The 25,495-nt window shown below is 35.7% G+C and overlaps 1 protein-coding gene across 6 annotated transcripts in view; it reads right to left on the bottom strand.

The window, feature by feature from the left end:
• The window catches only part of gem (transcription factor CP2 like gemini), a 41,990-nt gene that overhangs the window by 4,514 nt on the left and 11,981 nt on the right, over positions 1–25,495 (bottom strand). For 3 of the 6 annotated variants that reach the window (XM_014240186.3, XM_036375928.2, XM_070108619.1), the window contains 8 exons: positions 21,431–21,503; positions 20,027–20,376; positions 19,798–19,915; positions 19,597–19,741; positions 17,161–17,658; positions 10,090–10,262; positions 4,983–5,181; positions 4,809–4,924 (listed from right to left, as the gene is read on the bottom strand). In XM_014240186.3, the coding sequence (XP_014095661.2) occupies positions 4,809–4,924; positions 4,983–5,181; positions 10,090–10,262; positions 17,161–17,658; positions 19,597–19,741; positions 19,798–19,915; positions 20,027–20,376; positions 21,431–21,503 (1,672 nt within the window). Of the gene's footprint in view, positions 1–4,808; positions 4,925–4,982; positions 5,182–6,479; positions 6,956–10,089; positions 10,263–17,160; positions 17,659–19,596; positions 19,742–19,797; positions 19,916–20,026; positions 20,377–21,430; positions 21,504–25,495 lie in introns of those variants that run through there. The other 3 variants (XM_070108618.1, XM_036375939.2, XM_014240189.3) reach the window with 3 other exon arrangements.

Genomic DNA, 25,495 nt, shown 5'->3' with positions numbered 1-25,495 from the left:
AGGTCAAGTTTTCGCCAAATTTTATCCATTTGAGGCACAATGATACTGTTCAAGATTTAAGTACATTAGATTGCAGTCCCACGCATAAATAGCAAGGACCCCAGTCAGCTGATTGCTGAATAATCAGCATAATTGTGTCCTTCTTTTAGCATTGCTTGCATTCCACTCTAGCATAGGGCCCTGCTGCCCAAATTGCCTACAACCACCAGGTATGAGTGGGGGATGAGCTTTCAGACGAACAACATCCCAATGACTCAGGACGTTTTAATATTTATTGAGAAGCGAACTGCTCTTCAGAGACCAGCCCGTCCCTTTAAAGCTCATGTGGCAGCGGTAAATTCATCTGAGCCGTTACATTGTGGGAAAGGTGCAACGGTTGTTTGCCAACTTTGTTCTAACGGGCACCGAATATATAAATGTCAACGGTTCATCTTTCAATACTCTAACGGTGGAATACAGTTAATCGGCTCTCATTATGTTTCAATTGTCTTAGGGCTGATCATGGATCGCGCGATTGTACATCGCGTGATTGTTTAAGATGCCATCATCGCCATCATATTATGCTTTGCAAAGCCAACGTTGCACACAATTCACCGACTATGGGGGAAGACATTAACAGTCAAATTCCCGACCGGACTATACCCAGAGACGCACCTTCAACACAGGTGCCATAGGTATATCCACGACAACAGTGACATTTGAGGGAGGTCCGGTCGTTTCTCGTAAATGGAGACCGGACCATTTTATTAGCGACTGCGAAGGTCATCCTTATTGCCCACAACGGAAGACAATTTGCATGTCGCGCTCTCTGCGACCTGGGCTCTCAGGTGAGTCTCGTTACCGATGCTACTACAAAACGTATGTGTCTTCGTAGGCATCCAGGAGAGATACGAATTGAAGGCATTGGTTCTAACGCTGCAGTCTATAGTAAGGGCCATATAACAGTTCAGATGCAGGCGGCTTTTGACAACAGCAGTAACTTTAAACTTGAGGCTTTTGTGGTGCCGAAAATAACCTCAGTAACGCCAGATACTAAAATAAACGCAGAAGCCTGGAGCCATTTGAAGGATTTGCCGACCCAACATTTGGTACTCCGGGTCAGGTGGATTTGCCACTTGGTGCTGACGTACTGACGGATATCTTTTAAGAGGGTTTAAAACAGGCACCCGCACTTCAGACGGCTGGTACCAGGTGCAAATTTTATTTCGACCAGATGCTCCTGCACTTGGCAATGCATCAGTTTTTAGAACTCGAGCGGCGAGAAATTTATGCGAGAATACATTGATCTCGATCATATGGAGGTTAGCAAAGAAACCTTCATTGGCAAAGAAACTGGTTACTTCATACCTCATCATGCGGTAACCACAAAATTTCGCGTGATTTTCAACGCTTCCGCGAAGACTTCTAGTGAGACATCCTTAAACGATACACAGCTTTCTGGACCACAGTTACATGCAAATATTGTCGACTTTCTTAGCCGTTTTCGCAAATTCAACGTAGCAATTACTGCAGACGTTAAGAAAATGTTCCGACAAATATTGATAGACAAACGACATCGTAAATGGCAGCGAATACTCTAGCGTGAATCACCAAATAAACCTCTTCAAGTATATGAATTAAAGACGTTAACTTATGGAATGGCGTGTAGCCCATTCAACGCAGTACGCGCACTGCGTCAATGTGCGAATGACAATTATAAAGTTATCTATGGCCCTTAGTTATCTTATGGCATACTTTATAATTTCTACGTTGATGACTATTTGGATAGCGTCGACAGCGACAAACTCGCCGTTACTCGGGCTCAAGACGTAGCAACTGTTTTGGAACAAGGACAATTTATTTTGGGAATGAAGTGGAATTCCAACTCTACACATGTATTATCTACGATAATCGGTAAAACAGTTTCTGCATCGGAACTGGAGTTAGATAACTTCACGACAAAGGTATTGGGTCTCTACTGGGATCCGGTCAGTGACGAACTCTTCTTCAAGGTAAGCATGGTTGACGACACCTCAATGCATACTAAACAAAGGGTTTTGAGTGACGTGGCGAAATTATACAATCCAACTGGGGTAATAGCACCTGTAGTCGTGTTGGCCAAACTTTTCCTACAGGACTTATGGAAGGCTGGTCTGTCATGGGATGCCGAACTCCCAGCAGAGCTGCTCAATATATGGTTAATATTTCGCAATAGCTTGCAAGATATTGCACGGCTTCGTATTCCTCGTTTGCTGGGTATACGAGTGGGCTCTTTGGTGCATTTACATGGCTTTTGCTAGTAGTAAAGCATATGCAGCAGTTATATATGTTCAAACCATCGATAACAGCGGTACGTCACGCACGGTTCTTGTTTCAGCGAATACGAAGATCTTCTAACCAAGGCGCTGAACAACGTACGTAAGGCTGTAGATTTACAGGACGCCCCATGTACGTATTGGAGCGATTCCACTATTGTTTTATGCTGGATCCGCAAAACTCCATCCACGTTTAAGCAATACGTGTCCAATCGTGTAGCTTACAGCCAAGCCAATTAAGATATTAATGCTTGGAAACACATTCGCTCGGAATCGAATCCAGCCGACTGTGCAAGCAGGGGCCTATCTCCTGCTCCCTTAGCACCATCACCTTTGGTGGACGGGACCGACGTGCATATACCGAGGTGTGGGCTGCACAATGAGCCTACCCACTTTGACGAAAGAGGAAGAACAACTCTCCATAGCATGATTACCAGTAGATTATGGCATCCACGAAAGACAAGCGGATACCTCTCGTAGTGAAATTTATCAAATTGAGTCGTTTACTCAACACCACTGTTTAGTTAAGGCGATGGTTACCGGGACGATGTAGTTTCTGTCAAAGAGCTGCACTGGGCGTTACTTCTGCAGGTTCGACAAGCACAATTTAATAATTTTAAACACGAAACTAAATCGCTTGCATTGCATTCTAGGATAGTGGGTCGTAGTCAAATCATAGCACTCAATCCCTTCTATATTTGTATGGCTTCATGAGCGGTACATATTGAGCTGGCAAAGGACTTGAGTACACAGGCATTTATAGATGTTTTCGATCGTTTCATTACTCGAAGAGGTATGTGTATGCACCACTTTATACAGTGATAATTGGACTAGAGCGGAACCCAATGTTCAGCGTGGTGACGTCGTTCTTATTCGTGGTGAAAATCTACCAACGGTTTGGCGTATGGGACGGGTGATTGACGTTCACCCTGGCAGTGATGGCCTGGTACGAACCGTGACGATAAAGTGCAATGCAAACCAGAGATCATCAGATGGAGTTTCTATTAAACAGCGGTGTCAGCGACCGGAGCAAAAATTATGCCTCCTAACAGGTCCCGCTGAAGAATTACTGAACCGCGAGGGTTCAGCCGGGCAGGATGTTCAAGATTTAAGTACATTAGAATGCAGTCCTGTGCATAATTAGCAAGGACCCAAACCAATACCAGTCAGCTGATAGCTGAATGCTGAATGATGAGCATAATTGTGTCCTCCTTTTAGCATTGCTTGCATTCTACTATGTATGTACATATGTATCATATCGCGTGATGCTATATCCAGTATATTTAAGAAGAAATTCAATAAAGAAGCAACCTATTCCGTAACAGACTGTTGTAAGATCAAGACGACTTCTTTTATTTGGTGGAAATTAACATAAATTTTATACAGATACACTATTCAGTCTTGCAAATTTGTCAAAGTATCACATTCTGCGTGAATTTCTGGCAACACTTGCAACAGCATCACGTTCTACTGTCACTTTTTGCACGCAATTTATGCAAATAATCGGCAACACTAAATTTTTGTCTGCACATCAGTAGAGTATCAGCAAATATGCAACACAATTGCTGTACGGCTGCAATTTTTACGTAGCACGAACGCACCAAAAACACGCACTCTCATTTTCATTGAGATAACTCACATATTGGCGGTATAAATTATATATTATATAATATTCGATTCAAAATCAGCGAGAAGCACGGGGGTTCACATATTCGGTATCTGTGGGCTTGAAAAGTTATAGTATAATTTCGAAAATTTTTAGACATGAGATGGAATACCTAAAAGGCACTATTCTTGCAACGTTTTATTACATTAACGTCATTGACTCTCGATTTATAATTTCGTTCATTTTGACACCGTAATTTAGGAATGTCAAAATTATCTCACACACCAAATCTGGTTAAAATTGGTTGAGTAGTTTCTGTGCTATAAGATTTCGTAAGCGGCGACAATATTAATACTGGCTCCTATGAGCCATTTGTATTCGGATGTGAAATTTAATGATTCTAGCGTTTTTATTTATTGAGTTATTGCACTTCTAGTTTTCAGCATAACCGTTATATGGAAAGTAGACGGAGTTACCAAACATCATTTTCACTGTGTTTACTGTGAATTTGGCTAGTAAAATTTTAGTGGTTTGTGAGATATGTACATTAAACTTAATAGGGGGTGGGGCCATGGCTACCTTTAAACAAGCTTCAAACCAGAGATGCTCCTTCCTACTCCGGTTCACAGTACCAAATAACAATTTTATATATTAATTTTTGGCTTAGTTATGACATTTTATAGGTTTTACATTAACGGCATTTTATGGGTGTGGCCGGAGTTCAAATGCTCCCATCTACAATTGTTATGGTGTCGTGTATTAAGTTTAATCGAGATATCTTAATTTTTACATATGTTACAACTTGCACCGATCATTTATATACTAACTTCTATCTTTTATACATATTTTCTCTGCAAAATGAACTGGCATGACATTTAACACAGGAATAAATGATTTTATTTACTCACCTCATTATATCTGAACCGGAAAAGTGTGCAAAGGTTGACAGGTAAGAGGTCAATCTATGGTGGCTCAGCCATTGCGCAACTTGGCTTGGAGAGGATTCTGGTAAAATGTTGATTGCCTATAAAATTTAGTTGATGAAGTTATGCTATCAACTTTAAATCCATCAGTATGCTTACGTAGTCATCCATGTCTGGCGTGACCGACTGCTGAGGCGACACCATGTTAGCTTCCATTAGTTTCAGCGTTGGCGAATTCGTTGAAGTAACACTATTTATGGCTATGGGACTGGAGTTGGTAACAGCTGATCCGCCAGTGTACGGCAATATGCCATCGTACTTGGGAAGGTGTACCGGTGAATTGGGCCAAATCTTCATACTAGGTTAAAAATGAAAAAGAGCAAAAGAATATACATATTTCACTGAATCAATTTGACCAATAGTTTCGGTATTTATATTTATTTATGGTTACACGAAAATATATATAAGTAGAGTAGAGATACATTAAATATTTTAAAAACAATACAATCAATAAATTACGCTTCTTTATTAAAATATCTGAACATCCCGATCATAAATCAAAAACTGCAACTACTGAAAGCATTTGTCATATAGCTTTTGAAACGTTTTGATGTTTTAATTTTAGTAGAAAAGCAGTCCCCGACTAGTTTTTTATGTAACGCCAATTCTATTCCTTCATTTTACATCACTCTTATTCCAATATATTTAGCTAATCCAAAAATTTGTCGTTGTATTTAGTTTTTCCACGGTAGGGGATATCTTATGCATTAAACAGATTGAAGACGACAGACGACAGGCAGGATGTGTCAAATATTAAAAAACACATGTTCTTGTGGGCACAGTTATTTAGAAAACAAAAAGATATTACAGCAGCATGGTTTGCATTTATTGTTGTCGCTAAATTAAAATTATTTATAATTTTGCCAATGACAAGGGGTAACTGTAGTGGTGCCACTAATATGTGAACGCTAAAATTATTCGAAGCTGTTACATTGATAATTTAAAACAAATTAATCGACTTTCTTACTTATTTTTTGCACAAAAAAAATCCCTTTGAACAAAATATTTAAATTTCAGTGAAGTGAAAGGTTTTAGTACGGTAATAACGAAATTGTGTACATCAGCTGTTTGATATGTCGTTGTCTTTAAAATGTTCAAGAAGCTGGCTTCTAGACGCCATTTGCAGACAAGGAAATTTCGCTGTCGCTACGTCGTGTATTGCCGTCGTCTTTGTGTTTAGAACATTAGTTTGAAGGTTTTTAATGTCAAGTTATTTGCCTTTCCACATTTAAAGAATATTAATTCTAAATAAAACAAATTTTAGTATTATTTAAAATAACCTAACGTATTGTACTATGTAATTTATTGTAATATTAAACGTCAGAATTTGAAAATCAAAATGTTTCTTTGTTGGAAAAAATTTCAACTGTTTGTTGAAAATAACAATTTCTAAAATTCAAGATATTAGGGGAAATTCATTTAGATCCTGAATTGTCTGAAGCTGCTTTTATTATTGAAACTGAACATCTTACAAAACATTTTTGGGCAAATGCGTATGTACAAGTACATATGTATTACATAACATGGCATACAAATAATAAACTAAAAGATTTTAGCTGTAGCAAGCATTAAAATTTTGAGCTCATACATACATACCACAGGCTATATCGAGCGAGCGACCAATTCTTCAGTAATATTATTAACAAAAACAACGATGTCTGTTTAGCGAACTATCAAACACGGCGTAACAACTTCGTTTTTGAGCTTAACAATTCTACGCATTCAGTAAAGTTGTGTGGAGCTGTGTGGAAATCCTTTGACGTAGAGTACATGATCGACGAAACGTATCGGACCATTCAGGTTTTTTCGTCTACCGCCTACCCTGTGAATTATTTTTGTGTACTTATCTAAGACTATCGACACAAAAACGCTCTATCTTAACTGAAGTCTTCGCCAATACTCGAATCTAGGCTAATTTAGCTCTCGTTCGTAAAGTAGATTTTATAGCACAAAAAATACCAATATGTCGTTGGGATTAAAGTCTTTCTTTGCTTTCTTTTTTACTGTAATGTCGCGCTTGCGCTTGAGGCTTGCTAACACTCCCGATCACATTCAAACTCGAATACTTACTAAACACGATACCGATACCGGAGCTCCTACGCAACAGTCTTAAATATATTGCAAAAAGTTAAGTTTTGCAAATGCACCATGTAGTGGTGAGATGGAATTTGTTGGCCGGTATTATCAACGCACGTATTGGTGCACAGAGAATATTCAGTACTGGTTCAGCTCTGCGTTTGCACTTGTATTTGTGCATTCAATTGAGAAAGTCTTCTGCACTCTTTGTCGGAGTCAGAGTCGACGTGGAGTTCGCTACCGCTAGAGTCTGTTGTCAGACTTTAAAAAATTTGCAAAATAACACATACAAATTTTGAGAAACGATGACAGATATGTCAAGCATCAACATGTGTATGTGAATGTTTAGTCATATGTTTGTTTGTTATACATATGTAGATATCATATGTATGACCATACATACACCCATGTGTAGGAATAGCGAAAAATTTCAGTTGCAATGACAAAACCGGTTGTGTTTGTTTCTGTAAATGAGTAAAGATTGATAAAGTTTAGCACACATATACATACTTACATATATTAACCCAATACTTGTGAGGGCACTACATTCAAATTCCGGAATCTAGAAATACACCGATGAGAATCTACGGTATGATATGGACGACATACTTCAATATCATAATGAAATTGGCTAAAAGAAGTCGTTATCACCCCGTCGAAACTTTAACTTTAACACACACAGCACACTGCTGCCGTTTCTGTTTAATTAACTCGATCTGTGTGCAATAAGTCTTAAGTATTGTGTGATACGAATGTAACACTGAATTAATTCATACGGGTCCGTACGCATGTGTGCAAAAAAAAAAAAAAAAGCACGAATGTGCTCTAAAATAGCATTTTTGGGATAGGAGTTAAAGTGAAAACTCTTCCTCAGAGAATAAAAGCAGACTTCATTCCGTGCGGAACTGAAGACTACATCCTATTAGATCGAAGAAAGCATAATATGTATATGCCATAGACCTTTGGCCAAACTTTGAGAACCTTTAGTGAGATGGTTCTTACATGGAGCCAGGAGATTGAGTAGAATATTTCCATTAATTATTGATAACGCTTTTGAAAAATGTTACCAGATTTCCACGATTAGTACTAGAAGGAGCATAGAGTCAAACCAATTAGTTTCAATTAATTTGAAGTAATTATATATTTTAATAAATGCAATGTCACTGCAGAAAGTCTCTCAAAATTACACCTAGATGGTGACTAGGGGACACTTGTTCCAAACCACCCTCCAGGAATAATGCATACTCCAAACACGCAATAGTTTTCTGATTTTTAAATTTTCATCTTTGGTTCGCAGTAGTTAAAAATTTTTGTGTCAAAATTAAAGCACCCCCTTAATAATACTAATTACTAAAATAAATCCAACTGGAAATATTTGAACGAGGTTTGCAAAAAGTATAGACTGTTCAAATCTCCCATTATAAGTGTATTAGAATGTTAAAAAGAAGGGCTAAGTTCGGGTGTAACGAAACATTTTATACTCTCGGAATCTGCAAAGATCAAAGCCGGAGAAATACTTTAAGGTGTTGGCAAAACTGTATATTAAACAAGTATGGAAGCGCTAAGTTCGGGTCCGACCGAAAAGTCGCAATTTTCAAAGCTCCAAAGTGGAAAAATAATTTCAGATATTACAAAATTTTATATAAAACAAGTAAGGAAGGGCTAAGTTCGAGCGTAACCATTTTATACTCTTGCAACTTGCAAGGATCAAAGCCGGGGAAATGTCTTTAGGTGTTGGCAAATCTTTATATTAAGAAATGTAGCAAAAAGGTTCAACTTCATTATTCGACGAAATGGTGAATGGGTTACAATTAAGTTTGGTATCATATTAACTTATTTTGAAGGTCATAGACTCTTTTAGTTTTATTACTTTATTATACCTCACATCAGCGAAAATTGGCGGCATAGAAATGGAAGGGCTGATTGCATTCATTTTTTACATTGCTCAGATATACTTGAGAATTTAATTTCAAACAATTTTATAAATATAATATATAAATTTAAACACATATGGCTTCCTCATCGTTGGTCGCTTTGCCGTGGCGAAGGGGCTTAGGTAAAAGTAATCGGTGCAACCCAAATGGGTACGCACATGCCTCTTACGAACTAAGAGGGAATCCGCATAATTGCCACAATGGGGACATGGATGAATAAACCTTCGACTTTACGCCCTTCCCCTTTGTGGAATTATGAGGACACCCGCACCTACACCACCTTAAGCCAAGGTGTCGAGGTGCCCGTGCAGATTGCTAAATGGTCAGCGGGCGGTAATAGAATAGCTGATCGTGAACGGTCCCCTCCGATGCTCGGGCGAGGTCGGAGATTTAAGCGAAGAGCAGCTTTCCAACCTACCTACCTATACACATATGGAGTAAAGTCAGCCGGACGTTTCAAAATCGTGAATATCAGTTATATGGGTGCTATGGCAAATTTTCGACCGATTTTCTTCATTTTAGGTGCACAGATACACTGATATTAGAAATACACGCTCTCTCAATTTAATTGATATTAGGTTAATGGGGACTAAGGGAAATATAGATCCGAATCAACCCGTTTTTGTTACAAAGGTATATTATAAAAAAATATTTTCCCTGAATTTCAAATATATATCTTACAGATTGACCAGTATTTTCGGTAAAAAGTCTTCCAAATGCTCTGGGGTCTACATTTCCGGTCTCTGGGGGCTTGAATAGGTATGGTCTGACATTTTTTAGACCTGAGAGGATATGCCCTAAAATCAGATGGAATTCAATGTTTAATGTTATATGAAAAGTAGGCGATGATTTTAACATGTAACATGGAAATGTTAAAATAATCTTACGCACCAAATTTGGTTGAACTTGGTTGAGTAGGTTCGGAGATATGTGATTTCACCTAAATGTGGGCACCTGCTCCTATAAAGGCCTTTTGTGCCATCCTGGATGTGAAATTTAATGTCCTTGATGCTTTTAGTTATAGATTTATCGCACTGTTAGTAGTTGATACTTTTTATACTAGATAAAAATTCATAATTTCAAATACCAAATTACTAATATTAATTGTACCGTAAATCCACTAATTGCGTACATTATGTACGATTTATTATATATAACTACTGGATATATATGTACAATATATGTATGTGTCTTACTATTCAGGGCTAAAGCAACCCGATGTTGTGGGTGGTAATACATCCAGAGGTATGTCGTTCATAATAGTGCATTCATAACTTGGCTGGAATTTGTTTTGCTCTACTTGAGGGCGCCTTTGAATTTTCTCGCGATCCTGCTTATGTTTACGATCAGCGCCTTTTAACTTGAATACCTAGAAAAATTTTAAGGACTTGGTTTTAAATAATATAAAAAATATCTTTAATTAAATCAAATTTATAAACACATTGATGCGTATAAAATATATACACATACAGACAGTTATGTGAAAAATATAATAATAAGGACAGGGATGCATAAAGACACAACTACGCCAGTTAGGGGCATCTTTTTAACACTAATTTATAAAACAAATTTCTTTGGAAAAATCCAAATTATTTATAACATTTCGTAAAAAGCCATTCAACAAAGTCAGCTTACGGTTGTGCGATTTAATTTTCAGAGATAAAGTAAGAATAATACTTTCAGGTTTATTATCAATCAGTTACAACCTGGTTTTTCTCTTTAATAAATATATATGGGCATATTAAAAATTTACTCAAACAACGAAATTCGTACAAAGAAGCAGCGAATTTCCTTTAAGCTTCCAAAAAAAATTATTGAACAAGGAGTTAAATGCGTTCCCCTGATTGGAATACGTGGCATGATGCCTAAAATAAGATTAACAGCCAAACAAATATATTTCGCTGTGTTAGTAATTTGAATATTGATGTTAACACATAAACTATTCGCAAAGTGCTTACAAAGGAAAATTTCAAGACCCGAAGCCCAAGTGCCAATGTTGCCCAAGAAGAACGTGCAATAAGGCTAAAGTTTGCTAAGGAGCATTCGGCCTTAAGAGAAATTGCGTAACATTCTCTGATCTGTCGAAAAAAAGTACTTATTTAAATCTGATCGAGGTATTCATCAAGTAAGAAGACCGAAAATGCAGCCTACAACCATAAATACATAAAAAAGACCGTTAAACATGGTGGCAAAAACATTATGGTTTGGGTGTCGTTTTCATACAACGGTCGGGGACCGCTCCATAGGATCCAGGGCTATATGAAGGCAAACGATTATGTCGCAACAGTTCAAGAATGTATGCTGCAGTATCTGATGATAATATGCCACTAAAGTTGGTATATATTTCAGCAAGGCAAAGACTCCAAACGCACGGCTAAGAGTACAAAAGAGTGGTTTAGGCAGAGAATGTTAATAAATAGAGAAGGCGCAAATGTTAAGAAGTACTAAATTGAGCTTTTCACAAGAGGGAACATCGAAAAATACAACAACATTTGAAATACACCACGCAATAATCGTAACGGGAAAAGGCTATAAATAGACACAAAGAATGTTTTAAAATGAATTATGCGCATGTTGATTTACATTTGCATATAACCAAAAAATCATAATTTTTGTAATTTAAAATAATCCTTAATATATAAGACGATTATTGGTTAAAGCCCCAGAATTTACAATAAAATAAGTAATTAATAGATAAATTCTTCAAAACATTTTTGTGTGCTGCATGAACAATATCTAATGGCAAAATGGTAAAGGATAACAATAAAACAACGGCTAAGCGGCCGCGGTTTCACTTCTGCGGTGGCTCAGCGTGAAGGAGTTAATCCATTCCGAATACAAACGCTTATGGTCGAATCCTGTAAATCATAAATCTTAATTCTTATGCTGATTTTATTTTATTATTTGACATTTTAGCTGATCTCAATTCAATTACTTATATATCATATTTTACTCACTAAAATAATTAGTTTGGGTTTATTGCATATTCCCTTATTCATGTGTATTTATACAAATGTGAAAATCACACATACATTCATAAGTACACGTACGCTGATGGTTGCTTCTTCTTGCCCCGCACAAACAATGACTTTTGTTTACACTTTTATCTTTTTGCGAGAAGCAAGTCGAACGATCGCAGGCAAGGAGGGATAGGGTTATGCCAATAATTATTTCAGATATATTTTTATTAATCGAGTTCATTTAAAAAACGTTTAAATAGGTATGAATTTATGTGTATCTATATTTTTACGTAAATGTTATAATATTGCGTAACTAAGCCCTAAGATATCAGTATTTTTCTATAAAAATTAAGCAATATAATAATATGATACAAATCCTCCGTTAAAACGCCTCTGACCATGATGTCACGCCATGGAAGTAACGGCGAGTTCGCGCGGAGACGAGCGGAGCAAAAAATTGAGTTCTGATAAAACGTTGAAAAAAACCAAATGAGAACATACATACATACGAGCTTGCATACATATTGACGCCGAATGTCGGTCGGCTATGTTGTCTCGTTTTTATTTTTGCAGTGGTTTGCTATTGAAGATACCGATTGGGCTGCATATTAATAGTTCTTATTAGGTAAAATGGGCCAAATCGAAAAACTATGAAATAATGATTATAAGTAAACATACATATAAAAGTATTATATGGAGTGTGCTTAGAATATATAGAAGTAATAAAGGATTTCATATGAATGGCAATTTTATATACATTTTATAATTTAATGCCATATATAGTGAAATAAATTAATATTATTATTTTAACTCGCTATTAGGTCATGTTGCCAATTCTCCTTCTGAAGGGAACATCAGACAAATTCTTCAATTTCTGATTTTTAGCAAATGTGTAAGGAAGCAGCTTAAGGGCAACATACAAATGCGAGGGGAATGGTAGGATTTTCAGTGATACAAATTGTAAAATTGAAATTTTGCTGATTCTTCAATTTTACTGAAGCCATTCTAATTTAATTTCATGCATTTTTATTTAAACTTCATTTTCGTGCAATTGTGGTAGGAATTCCATATGAAAACCGAAAAAGAGCGCAGTGCAGAATTATAAACGATCGCACTGCGTTTTGTAGCATACGCGCGTTCCTTATAAATGAATTTTTTTGGTGTTGTAATATGAAATATTTAAAAAATACAGGGCGAGCTTGCTCGAATCTTATTGGTCGATGATGGTGCGTCTACGATTTTTTTTATCGCTTGCACAAATGCTTAAACTTTTTACAAAAGGCATATTGAGGGACATATGTACATACATATATTTAGATATGTGAATGAAGGAAAGGCAATTTCGAGAATATTCACATTTGAAACAAGTAAAAAATGATAATGTTCACATATTCAATTATTGTTTGTGGTGCTGCTTGTATAGCACAGCTCCTTATTGCAAATTTACATTAAATATATTGCCTGAGTTCAAATCCTATCACAGATGTTGTTTTATTTCTTTTATTTCTATAAACGTTTTTTATTAAATTTATTTTAATTTAATTTTCATTTTCTCCTTATTAAATCCAAAATCTATTATTTCTTTTTGTTATTCTAATTTTCTCTTACACGCATGCCAAAGAACATCTGCGCATACATACATATATTAGCCGTTCCTTTATAAGGTGGTGACAATTTACTTGGTTCCTGCTTAGAGTGGTGTAGTTTGTTGAATTCGATTATCATGAGGGGAAGGTACCTTTTTGACGTGGTGTAATTGAACGTTCGGATTTGCGCATTCTCGATGTTCCCTTTTAACAGTTTACATTTTAGCACAACTAGCATTTCTTTCCTTCTCTATTTATTAACATTCTCTGGTTTAGGGTCAACAACATCAATGAATTGGAATGGCTTCCACAAACCCCAGATCTAAATTCCATTGAAAATTAATCGAATACAGTGAAAGCGTCAATAAGAAGAAAGTGCCAATGTAACAATGATGAGATTTGGCAACTTATCAAAATTCATGGAACGCAATTCTGGGTTTTCTAATTAGAAATTAATATTAACACAATTGAATCAAAACTAGTTTATTTCCTTTTTTTTTATATTGTAACTTTTTTAGTAAAACAAGAGGCGTCCTTATTTTTTTCACATGTTAAAATCGCATTATTATTGAAAAAAATGCATATAAAATACAAAAATTTACCAAACCAGGGAAAAACTTTAAAAAAGACTTATTTCCAATTTGCTCCCAATAAATTTACTAAGTTAATTGCTTTTGTCTTTCTCACATTTCTGAATGCAAATTAACTTCATTAATTGTAGGCCACTGTCCTTATTATTTTTCACATAACTGTACAGCCCATATATACGTATACATACATATCGATAAAAATCTATTTGTTTTGTCAGGAAGCTGTCGAATTATGTCTTTATTGTTTTCTATGAACAATTATATTATACAATTTTTAAAAATTGAAAAAACTATGTATTTTGATTTTTGAGAATAATTTGTTTTTTGGGCCATTCACAATGATAAAACAGGCCTAAAAACACATAGTAGCATTGAGGATAGCGGCTATACCACTTTAATGAGGTATCCGCTTACTTGTTTGTATCAATTCAAATCGAAACTTTGTTGTTGCTTTTACATGTATTTGTTGTTTGACAAGAGAGCAGCTCGTAAAAATATCAAGCAGAGAAAGGCGAATCGATGACAGATGATAGTTGTTTGTAACTACTAAAACTAATCGAAATACATATACTATTATATGGTATATAAAAATGATCGGGGAAACGATAATACTAATTGAAAACCGGATGTCTTTCTGACCATCTCTTTATCCAACTCTCCGTGCAAGCGATAACATGATAAAAATTGAAATAATGGTACCGTGTTATTTGGCACTCTAAGCAGGTTGATATTGAATATAGGTGAAATCGAGCCAGTATCTTATAAAAAAATGTTATAGTTCATATGAGGTAGGTTAGGTTAGGTTAGGTTAGGTTAGAGGGTCGATCCTAAGAAGGATCACACTTGGACAGCTTAAACGCCGGTCCGTTGTGGTACCCAAAACTCCTATGAGCCGGATCAAATGACCCTTACATGTCGACAAAGCGCTTTGTGCCTATGACAAACTTGTTGAGACGGCCAATATCTGTTTCGGCCAGATCTTCTGGTCCGCCAAAAGTGTGATTGCCGAGATGTTTCAATCTCAACCTAGCAAAAGCCGGACAATGGAGGGCCGGGATGTTTCCACTTCACCCTCCTCCATGCAGCTTTGACAACTGCCATCGGGTAGTATTCTAAGCCGCACCGCATGAGTTCCCATTGGACAGTGCCCAGTGAGAACTCCTACCATGGCGGCGAGGTGAACTTTGTTCAAGGCGAGAAGATCCCCCGACCTCCTGCGATCCACTCTCGGCCAGAAGGACCGCGCAGTCGCGCAGGAGCTGGTCGTCGACCAGCGTCTGCTGAGCGCATCCGAGGTCCATTGGTCCAGAGCCAGAATGCAAGACGTTAGTGGAGAACCAACTCGATCTCATTCCGATGTGAGCGGGGCAAGGGTGCCCCCCCTGGCCAGTTCATCGGCCTTGCAATTCCCAGCGATTCCGCTGTGACCAGGCACCCAAACCATCCTGATATTGAAGTAGCCTGATACTAATTCTAGCGAGGACAGACACTCCTTGACTAGCTTTGAATGCACGGTTCGCGCACTCAGGGCTTGTATTGCCGCTCTGCTGTCGGAGTGAATGCTCACCTCTCTAAACGAAGCTACACTACGTAACAGTACTTCTACCGTCACCTTGATCGCGGCCACTTCCGCCTGAAAAACGCTACAGTGGTCCGGTAGCCTGAAGCAAAGATTGACGGAGAGCTCTTTACAGAATACCCCCCCTTCAACTTTCCCTCCTAGCTTCGACCCATCCGTGAAAAAGCTCACCGCGTCTCTTCTCCAGCGGCTTCTTCCCCTTCACATCTCCCTCGTCGGGATATGAGCAGAGAAAAAGCCGCCTCGAGTGGCCGCTGTGACGCAGTGATCCAAATTTTCAGGAATGCAGGTGAAGGAGGAGAGAATTGCGGCGTGTCCTTGTTCGGACCTCTTTAAAAGCCCAGCTTCTCTGAGCCTAATAGCACACCTCGCAGCAATGCACCTACCGGCAATGTCCACAGGTGCTATATTTAATATAGCGTTGAGAGCTATCGTTGGTGTGGTTCGCAGTGCACCGGATCATTCATTCATATGAGGTAAGAGTTAATTGATTTATGTATGTATTGTACATATGTAAACATTTCGAGTGCAAAAATAGTAGTAATGTAAATTGAAATTGCTCCTCAGTTATGTATTTTTTTAGAATAATTTTTATTTAAAATATAGTTTAATAAAATCAATTCTTGTTAAACGTACTGTAGTCAAGTTTCTTCGCATTCTCAAAGTACCGTCACAGGCAAAGTTAAAAGGATTTAAGCGCTGAAATTGTATGATTATGAGTACAACTCAGTTACCATTTACATCTTGTAACGCTGAGCCCACCGAAAAAAGATATTTCATATCTCACAAGCTGCATGAGATGGATTCGTAACATTTTTCTCACGTCATCGGTTTAGATCTTTATCCTCCTTATAGACCAGGGTAGATAACTTATAATTATTATCCTCCTTGTAGACCAGGGTAGATAATTTATTATTATATAATTATTATTAAAATTATTATTATTATTAAAATTAATTAATATTTGTTATTTTATTTTTCGTTTCCGATGAGTTTCAACCTATTATGAATTTCTTTAATTTTTTCATTTTCAAAGGCTTCGGCGCTAGTTCATTATACACATTATAATTTCAAATTTCGAGAGTAATAATCATATATCTGTAAAGATATCACTTTCTTATTATTTTCGTTGATTAGGAGGAATGGGAGGTGGTGGACCTGATTTTTTAGCAAGATCACAAGATCACAAGTCGGACTATTGGGCATATTACTTTAACCAAAATTATTAATTAAAATTATAATTCTATTAGCGTCTTTATAAACCTTCCTCAGGTAACTTTAGTGTGCTATTTAATTGTGCGTTTTATAGTTGCATGAACAGTACAAAAAATATATTAACGCGTTCTCCCGTTCCCTTACATAATTTTACTTTTGTAGTAGCGAATTAAACATTATATAACTTTAGTTATAATTTTTATATGGTCAGGCTAAATTGTAGACATAAATATGTAATCGTGTGCATATGTTATCGTATATTATATTATTAATAAGTATACATATTAAAGCGTACGATATATGTGAAGTATAAGAAATTAAAACTATAACCACAAACCTTGATTTGGCAAGCTGCTGCATGAACGGGTTGCTTGCCATTTACGAGCGAGTGGTTGTTCCCCGATGGTATATTAATTCCGGCCGGGATAGGTGCTGATGCTATCCCGCCTGATACCGAAGTAGATGCAATTGATAAAGCACCAGCCGATATTGCTGATGCTGTTGTTCCTCCGGTAGGGTTGGTTGATTCTATATAAGTTTCAATTTGTAATCGAAATGGCACTCCTTTTTCTCCTCCATGTTTTTTGGGGGTAAACTCAGTTGAAATGCAGTTCACTTTAACGTAAACTCCTACTTCCTTCAAAGGATCCCAGAAAATTTCGACAGTATTCAAGAAGTTCGGATTTAACGGTTGTGATACATGACATAGTCCATATGACAGTGGAACGTCTACTTCAATAATTCGTTCCCCAGGGCGTGAAGCTTGCCACTGTTGCATTTGTTCACGTTCCATAAATTGTAGGCGACGCTCATGGAAGCAGATTTTGATAACACTCTATAACAAAAAAATAAAAATTGGCAATGATATATATATTCCTAGATATTTGAGCTTATTTATAATAAAAAATTAACACTCTCAGTTTATGCCGAATATATCTATTTCGATAGGATAGAGAGAATTCAATAAATGAATCATTAGGCAATTAGATGAAATAGTCTTATTTTTTATTTGACAGATTTTATTCAGGATAAATGTAGTAATGCTGTTTCCCATATATAATATTATTTTCCAAATATAACTTATGTACGCATTATGGGTACGTATCTCCAAAAGTTGTGGAGGAACCTATTGCTCCACAGTACTAGTATTATAACTAGGCATATTGATAATGCGACGGTGCTGATGTCAAAGGATCCACGTTATGATGGAAAATAAATAAAATATGAAAAGCAAGCATTTTTAATTGAGAAATTAAGAGAAATTCAGCAATTTAACTACTAATCCGTCGTAATTTTCCCAAAAAACCCTGTTATGTTCAATGGAACCAAAATGTCATTAAAGGAAGCACGAATAGGTATTGACTTCTTAAAATTGTAATGTTTACATAGGGGCTTCTATTTTCCAGTACAAAACTGGACTCGAAAGCAAATAGCTTAGAAATAATATATTCGGGATAAAAAAGCAATAATGAGCACTAAGGGAATATTGGTATGGTAGGAGTAGTGCTAGAATTCCGAATCTGCGAAAAGCTCAGGCAAAGCTGTATATTTTTAAATCGAGTTTTTTTGTAAAAATAATAATGTTTATTATATTTCCACTTTTCATAACTTGTATTAATGAAAAAATAATAATATGGACCTACTTTTTTTATAGTGTATATATGGATATATACATATATATGTATAAGTATGTATATGTATGTGCCGCGGATATAGTTACATTCCTATGTGATTCCAAAATTTTTTTGTTCAGGATGTAAATTCTTCCAAAGAAAATTACTGAGATATTTTATATAAGTTGTACAAATTAACACACTTTTGTATATTTATGTACCTATAATGATAATCGCGCACTTCTAAGAGCAAGTGAGTGTAATCAGCTTAACGTTTTAGCGTCAGTCAATTTTTTCAAAAAATTACTTAAAAATTGCATCATACAGCTTAGATCTATTACGAGTATATAATAAAGCAAATTAAAATGTACACCTAAACAAAAAATATCTATGTATGTACATATTACTTTCATACATATGTGCACATATACAGAGTAATAGTATATACACAAAAGTGTTATATGTTATTTTGCATGATTGCGTCAATTGTAAGAGTAGGTACTATCTACCCCCCAGCGCTGTCTGTAGGCCGACCACTTATGATCTTAAAGTACAGTTAGATAGTTGTCATCAAAACACGACACCGCATCATTCTGTTTCTCAATCAATCTGAGCAAAAAATCAGCAAATATTCAGCATAGTTATGTATGAAATCAGTCTACTCGCCGAGCTCCGCGGACGATAAATATCTGTCGCCTACATATTGTACAGCACATATTTAAGCTCTGCATACTTACATGTGCGAATATGTCCGTCTACTTTTGTCGCAATTTGTTTTAATTGAAGCATATTAAAATCAATTTAGTTGAATAAATTCCAATAAAGTGAATATGAGTACTGAATGTACAAATACATATGCACAACTAGAAATGACACTATGGTATATAACTACCACGTACGTATTGAAGTATGAGTATGCAAATATTGTAAATATGTAAGCGAAAGTACTCAAAGCACTATATCCACAAAATAATATTTTTAGGTATTTTCGTAGTATATATTGGTGTAGATATTTGTAATTGTATAATATATAAGTACGTATGTATGTATGATGTGGAATTACATTGTTTAATTTAAAACCAAATTTTTCATTCTTCTTTTTTACGGTTAGTAAATAACTTCCCTTGCATGCTAAATATCTTTTAAACATTCTAACGTACCTTCAATATTTTATCACGATAAAACGATAAATCACCGATCTTCTTAAGCTTGATTTCATAGCTTTGTCCCTGGTTCAGATAGGTAAGCGTCTCTTCATTATTCTTGGTGGCTATTGAGGTAGCAGCTGCCAAAATGTACTGAAATCTGAAAATTACAAAAATAGTTTCAATAATTCGAATCTATACTTCTTTAAATCTTACTTATGGTCATCAGAGTGCGCGTTGGTATTATTTCCATTAGCGGCACCTCCACCAGTACTGTTCTCAATTTTGCTCCCATCGACTTCGGTCAGTTGTTGGGACGCTGAGTTTCCTTGTGCTGAAAAGGTTGCCAAATAAAGAATATTGTTGTATTTGAAAGTACACGTACAAGACATATGTATTTCTACGCATGTATGTATATACATATATGTGATATGTCATACTTTACCAATTATTTTTTCGCCGCCACTGTAAGGTGAGCCAACATTACCAAATGCATTGGATGCTCCCGCGTTGGACTTGTCAATTTTGTTTCCGTTGTGTTCGATTTCCTGTGGTGTGCCGGTTTTTGGCGAACCACATACGCAGAGAATGTCGTTCAAGGCATTCTTAGGTGTGTCCTCGATTGTTGGTGCCGTTTCTATATGTGATGGTGGCTTATCGAGTTTTGGCACGCTTCCACCACTGCCAGTTACGACAGGATGAGTATTCAATGGACATTTATTAGCCTTTAACTGATCGGCTTGCGGCTCCTGTTTTAATACTGTCAGGGCCGGGGAGAATGATAAAAAGGATTCACTGTTGATAAGTCGAATAATTTATTAATACATAACAAGTAAGGAAGAGCTAAGTTCGCATATAACCGAATATTTTATACTCTCGCAACTTGCAAGAAGGGCCGGGGAAAATTCTTTTCGAATTTCAATAATATATTTGATAGGTTGACCGATATTTTTGGCAAAAAGTTCGCAATAGGAACCCGCGCCACATATTCGGTATCTGGGAGCTTAAATAATTTTGGTCCGACTTGAGCAATTTTTATCATAAGGTGGCACACCTCAAAGTATTTGTATACTGGAACATGAAAGAATCAAATGTAATTAAATTGTGTTATACGGGAAGTAGGCGTGGATTTTGTCTGATTTCGCCCGTTTTTGCACTGTAATGTTGGAATGTTAGGATAATGTTACTTACAAAATCGTTCGAGTAGTTCCCGAGATAGAGGTTTTCACCTAAAGGTGGCCGGTGCCACGCCCATCGAAGAAATTTGATATCGCCTCCTATAACGCCATTTTGTATCATCTCAGGTGTAGAACAGTATGTCTCTGGCACATTTAGTTATAGATTTATCGCTCTTTTACCAGTTTTTAACAAAACCGCTATATGGGGAGGGGGCAGGGCTATTATCCGAATTCTACAATTTTCAGAGGTTTGGTGAATGATTTAGAAGATACATAAGTACATTAAAATTATGAAAGGGCCGAGCCTCGCCTACTTAAAAAAAATTTTATCAACCATGGTTCCCCTCTCTAATGCAATTCGTTGTACCAAATTACAGTCCTGTATCTTATTGTGGAGATTAGTTGTGGCACTTAATATGTTTTATGTCAAGGACGTCTGTACAAGATCAAGATATCTCAATTTTTACTCAAACTAGCGCTTGTACAGACGGACGGACGGACAGACAGACACTCACTTGGGATTCCACTCGTCTCATCATCCTGATCATTTATATACATATGTAACTTTATATCTATTTCGATTAGTTTATTATACTCTGTAGAGACATGTTGCAAGAGTATAAAAATGTATACTATGACTACATTTGACATAACTTCTCTATGTCACTCACTTGCTGAGATAAGAATTACTATTGAAGTCTGTATTCAAATCAAATCCAATATCTTCAGTCCAACTGCCGCGAACTGCAAATATGTAGAAAAATTAATATTTACGCACAATCACACTCGTTAACATAAATTTCTAGTCATTAGCCAGACAGATTATTCGTAATAATTTCGTGAAGTTTTCCACAAGCATCCCAATCTATATTTATAGTATACATAGTTAATACATATGGGTCATTCCATCCAAAATTTACATAGAAAAAATTTTATTGTGCAAAACATTTTTTTTTGTTCTTTGGGGCAAAATATTGCACACGTATTATTTTTATTTCCACGCAATTTTAAAAATTTTGGAGTTATGAATTTTCAAAACTCCAACGTTCTGAAAAAAGTTCCTATAAATATTTGCGTATCGAAGAAAAATATTTTATTATAAAAATATCTAGCCGGCCTAAGTTTACGATTTTTTCTCAGCTTTCCAATGAGATATAAGTTAGATTTATTTGACTTTTTTATAAACAAAAGTTACATTTTTATAAAAAAAAAAAAATAATTTTATTTTCAATTTAAAACTTTTTTATTCAGTTTTTTTGGAAAAATTTAAATTTTTTTAAAATTCATAACTCCAAATTTTTTCAAATTGTGTCGAAATAAAAAAATACAAGTACAATATTTTGCTTCAGAGAACACAAAAAAATATTTTTTAATGTCAACTTACGTTTTGGATTCGACATGAATTTGGTTGGTGGTGGTGGTATATTAAAGAGGTGGAGATATATTAAAGAGGTCTCCACCGTTTGAATAATTTCGAATTAAATATTTTAATATATATAATACTTTTGGCTGAACATTGAAAGCTCTTACTAAGAGTTTATCTGCAATCAAATGGCTGATGGATTTTAAGGTATACATACAACATTTTTTTAATTACGTGTTAACGTATATATTAATAATATAATAATTATTATCCTGACATTTTCATCGAAAAATTCGAAATCAAGTTTTTTATTGATAACGATTCACTACATCATTTTTCAAATAGCATGTACAAAATTTTGAGGTTTAGCACCAGATAAAACCAAAATTTAAATTTTGTTTCAATTAGAGTACTTTCTAGGTTTATTGTTTTTTTCTTCTTCTTTACAATTATGAAAAGTGATGCTACGTTATTTTCAATTTTAAGTGACCTTATGTAGCTATGATGGATCCAAATATCATTTCGGAAAAGTTTTTATTATTAGCCATTAAAGTGAAAACTAAATTTACTCGGTTACTTAAAATTTTATATACTTCTTTACTTACCAGAAGCATGAACGAGGTTACAGCAAATAACATTCGAATAGTAAATATCTATTTATCTGACGGTATGAAAAAACCCTTGTGTTTCAAAGACCATAAATTTTGATTTCAAATTTGAGCTCAGCGGAACCAACAGCTACGTAATATACAACACATAATATTGGTTATTGTACAAGTATAATGCTATTATTGTTGGCAGTGTTAGGCCAGCGAAAGTACCTTCATAATTCAAGATCAAATTTCTGCTACCGCAAGATTAGTAAATAATAAGCACCTGATAATACGTGTATGTATATATGGGCAAGCATTTGTGTGGGAAATCGGCTATTTTGTGTCTACTAAATTGAACTATTGAAACTCCCAAAAAACCCTTCATTCGTTTTTTTGACTTTTCCATACATTTACAGATTTTCGAGCTCATAACAAAAGTTCTATAAACATGCTAGCATACTAGTTACATTACTTATCATTTAGGTGTGAATTAGTAAAGCAAACAACATTTGATATTTTTTATTTATTTGATGGGAATGCATTATTTTGCAATTGTTGATAACCGTTACATTCATAATATATTTAACATTGAAAAAGTAATTTTATTTATTTAACTCAAATAGCGAAACAGTAACGACATTTATTTTATTTTAGGAACATAACAAGTAACGGAAGGCTAAGTTCGGATGTAACCGAACATTTTATACTCTCGCAAAGTCAAATGGTATACTCGTTAGAGAAAAAAAATGAATACTCACTGACCGACATATTCGACATAAGACTGGTTAGAATAAGAGAAAAGAATTATAAGTAGAATATGGAAGTTGAGGGTAGTATTAACCTGATTTTATTAATTTTTGCCAATACCACATACTACTTACATACCATCTCCTCCATATGAGTTTTGGTTAGACTTAGACAATATTTGTCACAAGGTGGCACTCTTTAAACACATTATTCAATCAAAGTTTTACCCCGATACAATCATTGTTGCTTGATTTGCATAGTGGAAAGTGAAAGAATCAGATAGAATTTAAATGGTGTTATATGGGAAATAGGCGTGGTTGTAATCCGATTTCGCACTATACCATAGAAATAAATATGAAGACAATGTTGGGTACCGAATTCCTTTGAAATCGGTTAAGCAGATCCCTAGATATAGGTTTTCACCTAAAAGTGGGCGGTGCCATGCCCCTTGTCTAATTTTGAACGCGGTTCCCATAAAGTTATCTCATACCATTCCAGAGATAAAATTTAATGTCTCTGGCGTGTTTCGTGCTTGATTTATCACGCTTTTAGTAATTTTTAACAGGACCATTATAAAGGGAGTGGACGGGGTTGTCGCTCGATTTCACCCATTTTCGATGAAGTACTAAAAACACGTTCTCAGTGAATTTTGTAATTATGTCTTTCGCAGTTTAGGAGATATGCACATTAAACCTATCAGGGGCGTGACCACGCCCACTTGTTAAACAAATTATAACTGAAGATGCCCCTCCCTAATGTGATCCTGTATACCAAATAACAGTATTGTATCTTATTGTGAAGCTTAGTTATGGCAATTTATTTGTTTTTGATTAATGGCGTTTTGTGGGCGTGGCAGCGAGTAACAGCTTGCAAAGACGGACGGACGGACAGACAATCACCCGGATCTCAACTCGTCTCTTCATCTTGATCATATATATATATATAATTCTATATCTAACTCGATTAATTTTAGGTGATACAAACAACCGTTAGGTGAACAAAACTATTTACTGAAATGAGATATATGTGATATAAGCTCATCCTAAAGGGGCTGAAACCAATATTGTGAGTATATACCAATTTGATTTATATTCAGTGTTAAACCACATTATGTTGAGTAAAACGTGTTACATAATTTCATTTAAACATCACACATATTGACTAACACAAAGAGTTTAAAGCTGGAAAGTCTGAAATTACTATATCAGGTAGATTGGGGCTAGAGGAAGAGGTAGACAGATTGCATAAATTTTTGGCAATACACAGGTATACTCGAAAACATGGTAATAATTGAAGGAAGATAACTCACATTAATTTGTAGACCGATTTCACACATTTCGTCATTAAACTATGGTATATCCTGAGATAAGATATCTGATATATTGACCGATAGATGTGGGTAGAAATTATTTGATTAATTCGGCAATAAGTCAACTATAAGCGCTGAGGTCCACATATTTAGTATCTGGGAGCTAGAAAAGTTGTGATCCGACTTCGACATTTTTAGGCCTAAGATTTATTACCTTAAGTCACTATTTGGGCAAAGGTTCATCACGATATCTTCATTGATATTTGATTTGTAAGTAAAAGTTGTAGTCCGATTGTGCCGTTTTTACACTGTAATATAAGGATGTCTGGATGTTATGTACTGAATTTGGTTGAAATTGGTCGAGTCGTTTCAGAGATGTAGAATTTCACCTGAAAGTAGGCGGTGCCACACCCATTGTCCAATGTTGACATCGACTACTATAAAGTCCTTCCGTCGCATTTTGGCTGCGAAAGTTACTACTACTGGTGTATTTATTTAGTGAGTTATCGCTCTTTTAATAATTTTTAACATAATCGATATATAGGGATTTTCACACTGTTTAAAGACGCGGCGAAAGGCGAAATTTCAATTTACTCAAGTTAACACTTGCATAGACGGAAGCAGCGACAGTTAACCGGAATTCAATATAATACCTATATTTCACATAACTTAATATCTACTCCTGTTACTATCATGGCTTACAATCAATTATTACATGAACAAG

This window comes from Bactrocera oleae, chromosome 4 (genome assembly GCF_042242935.1).
Source record: "Bactrocera oleae isolate idBacOlea1 chromosome 4, idBacOlea1, whole genome shotgun sequence".
NCBI lineage: Eukaryota > Metazoa > Arthropoda > Insecta > Diptera > Tephritidae > Bactrocera > Bactrocera oleae.
Note: the sequence above shows the minus strand (reverse complement) of the source record. Positions and strands in the feature narration are given on the sequence as shown.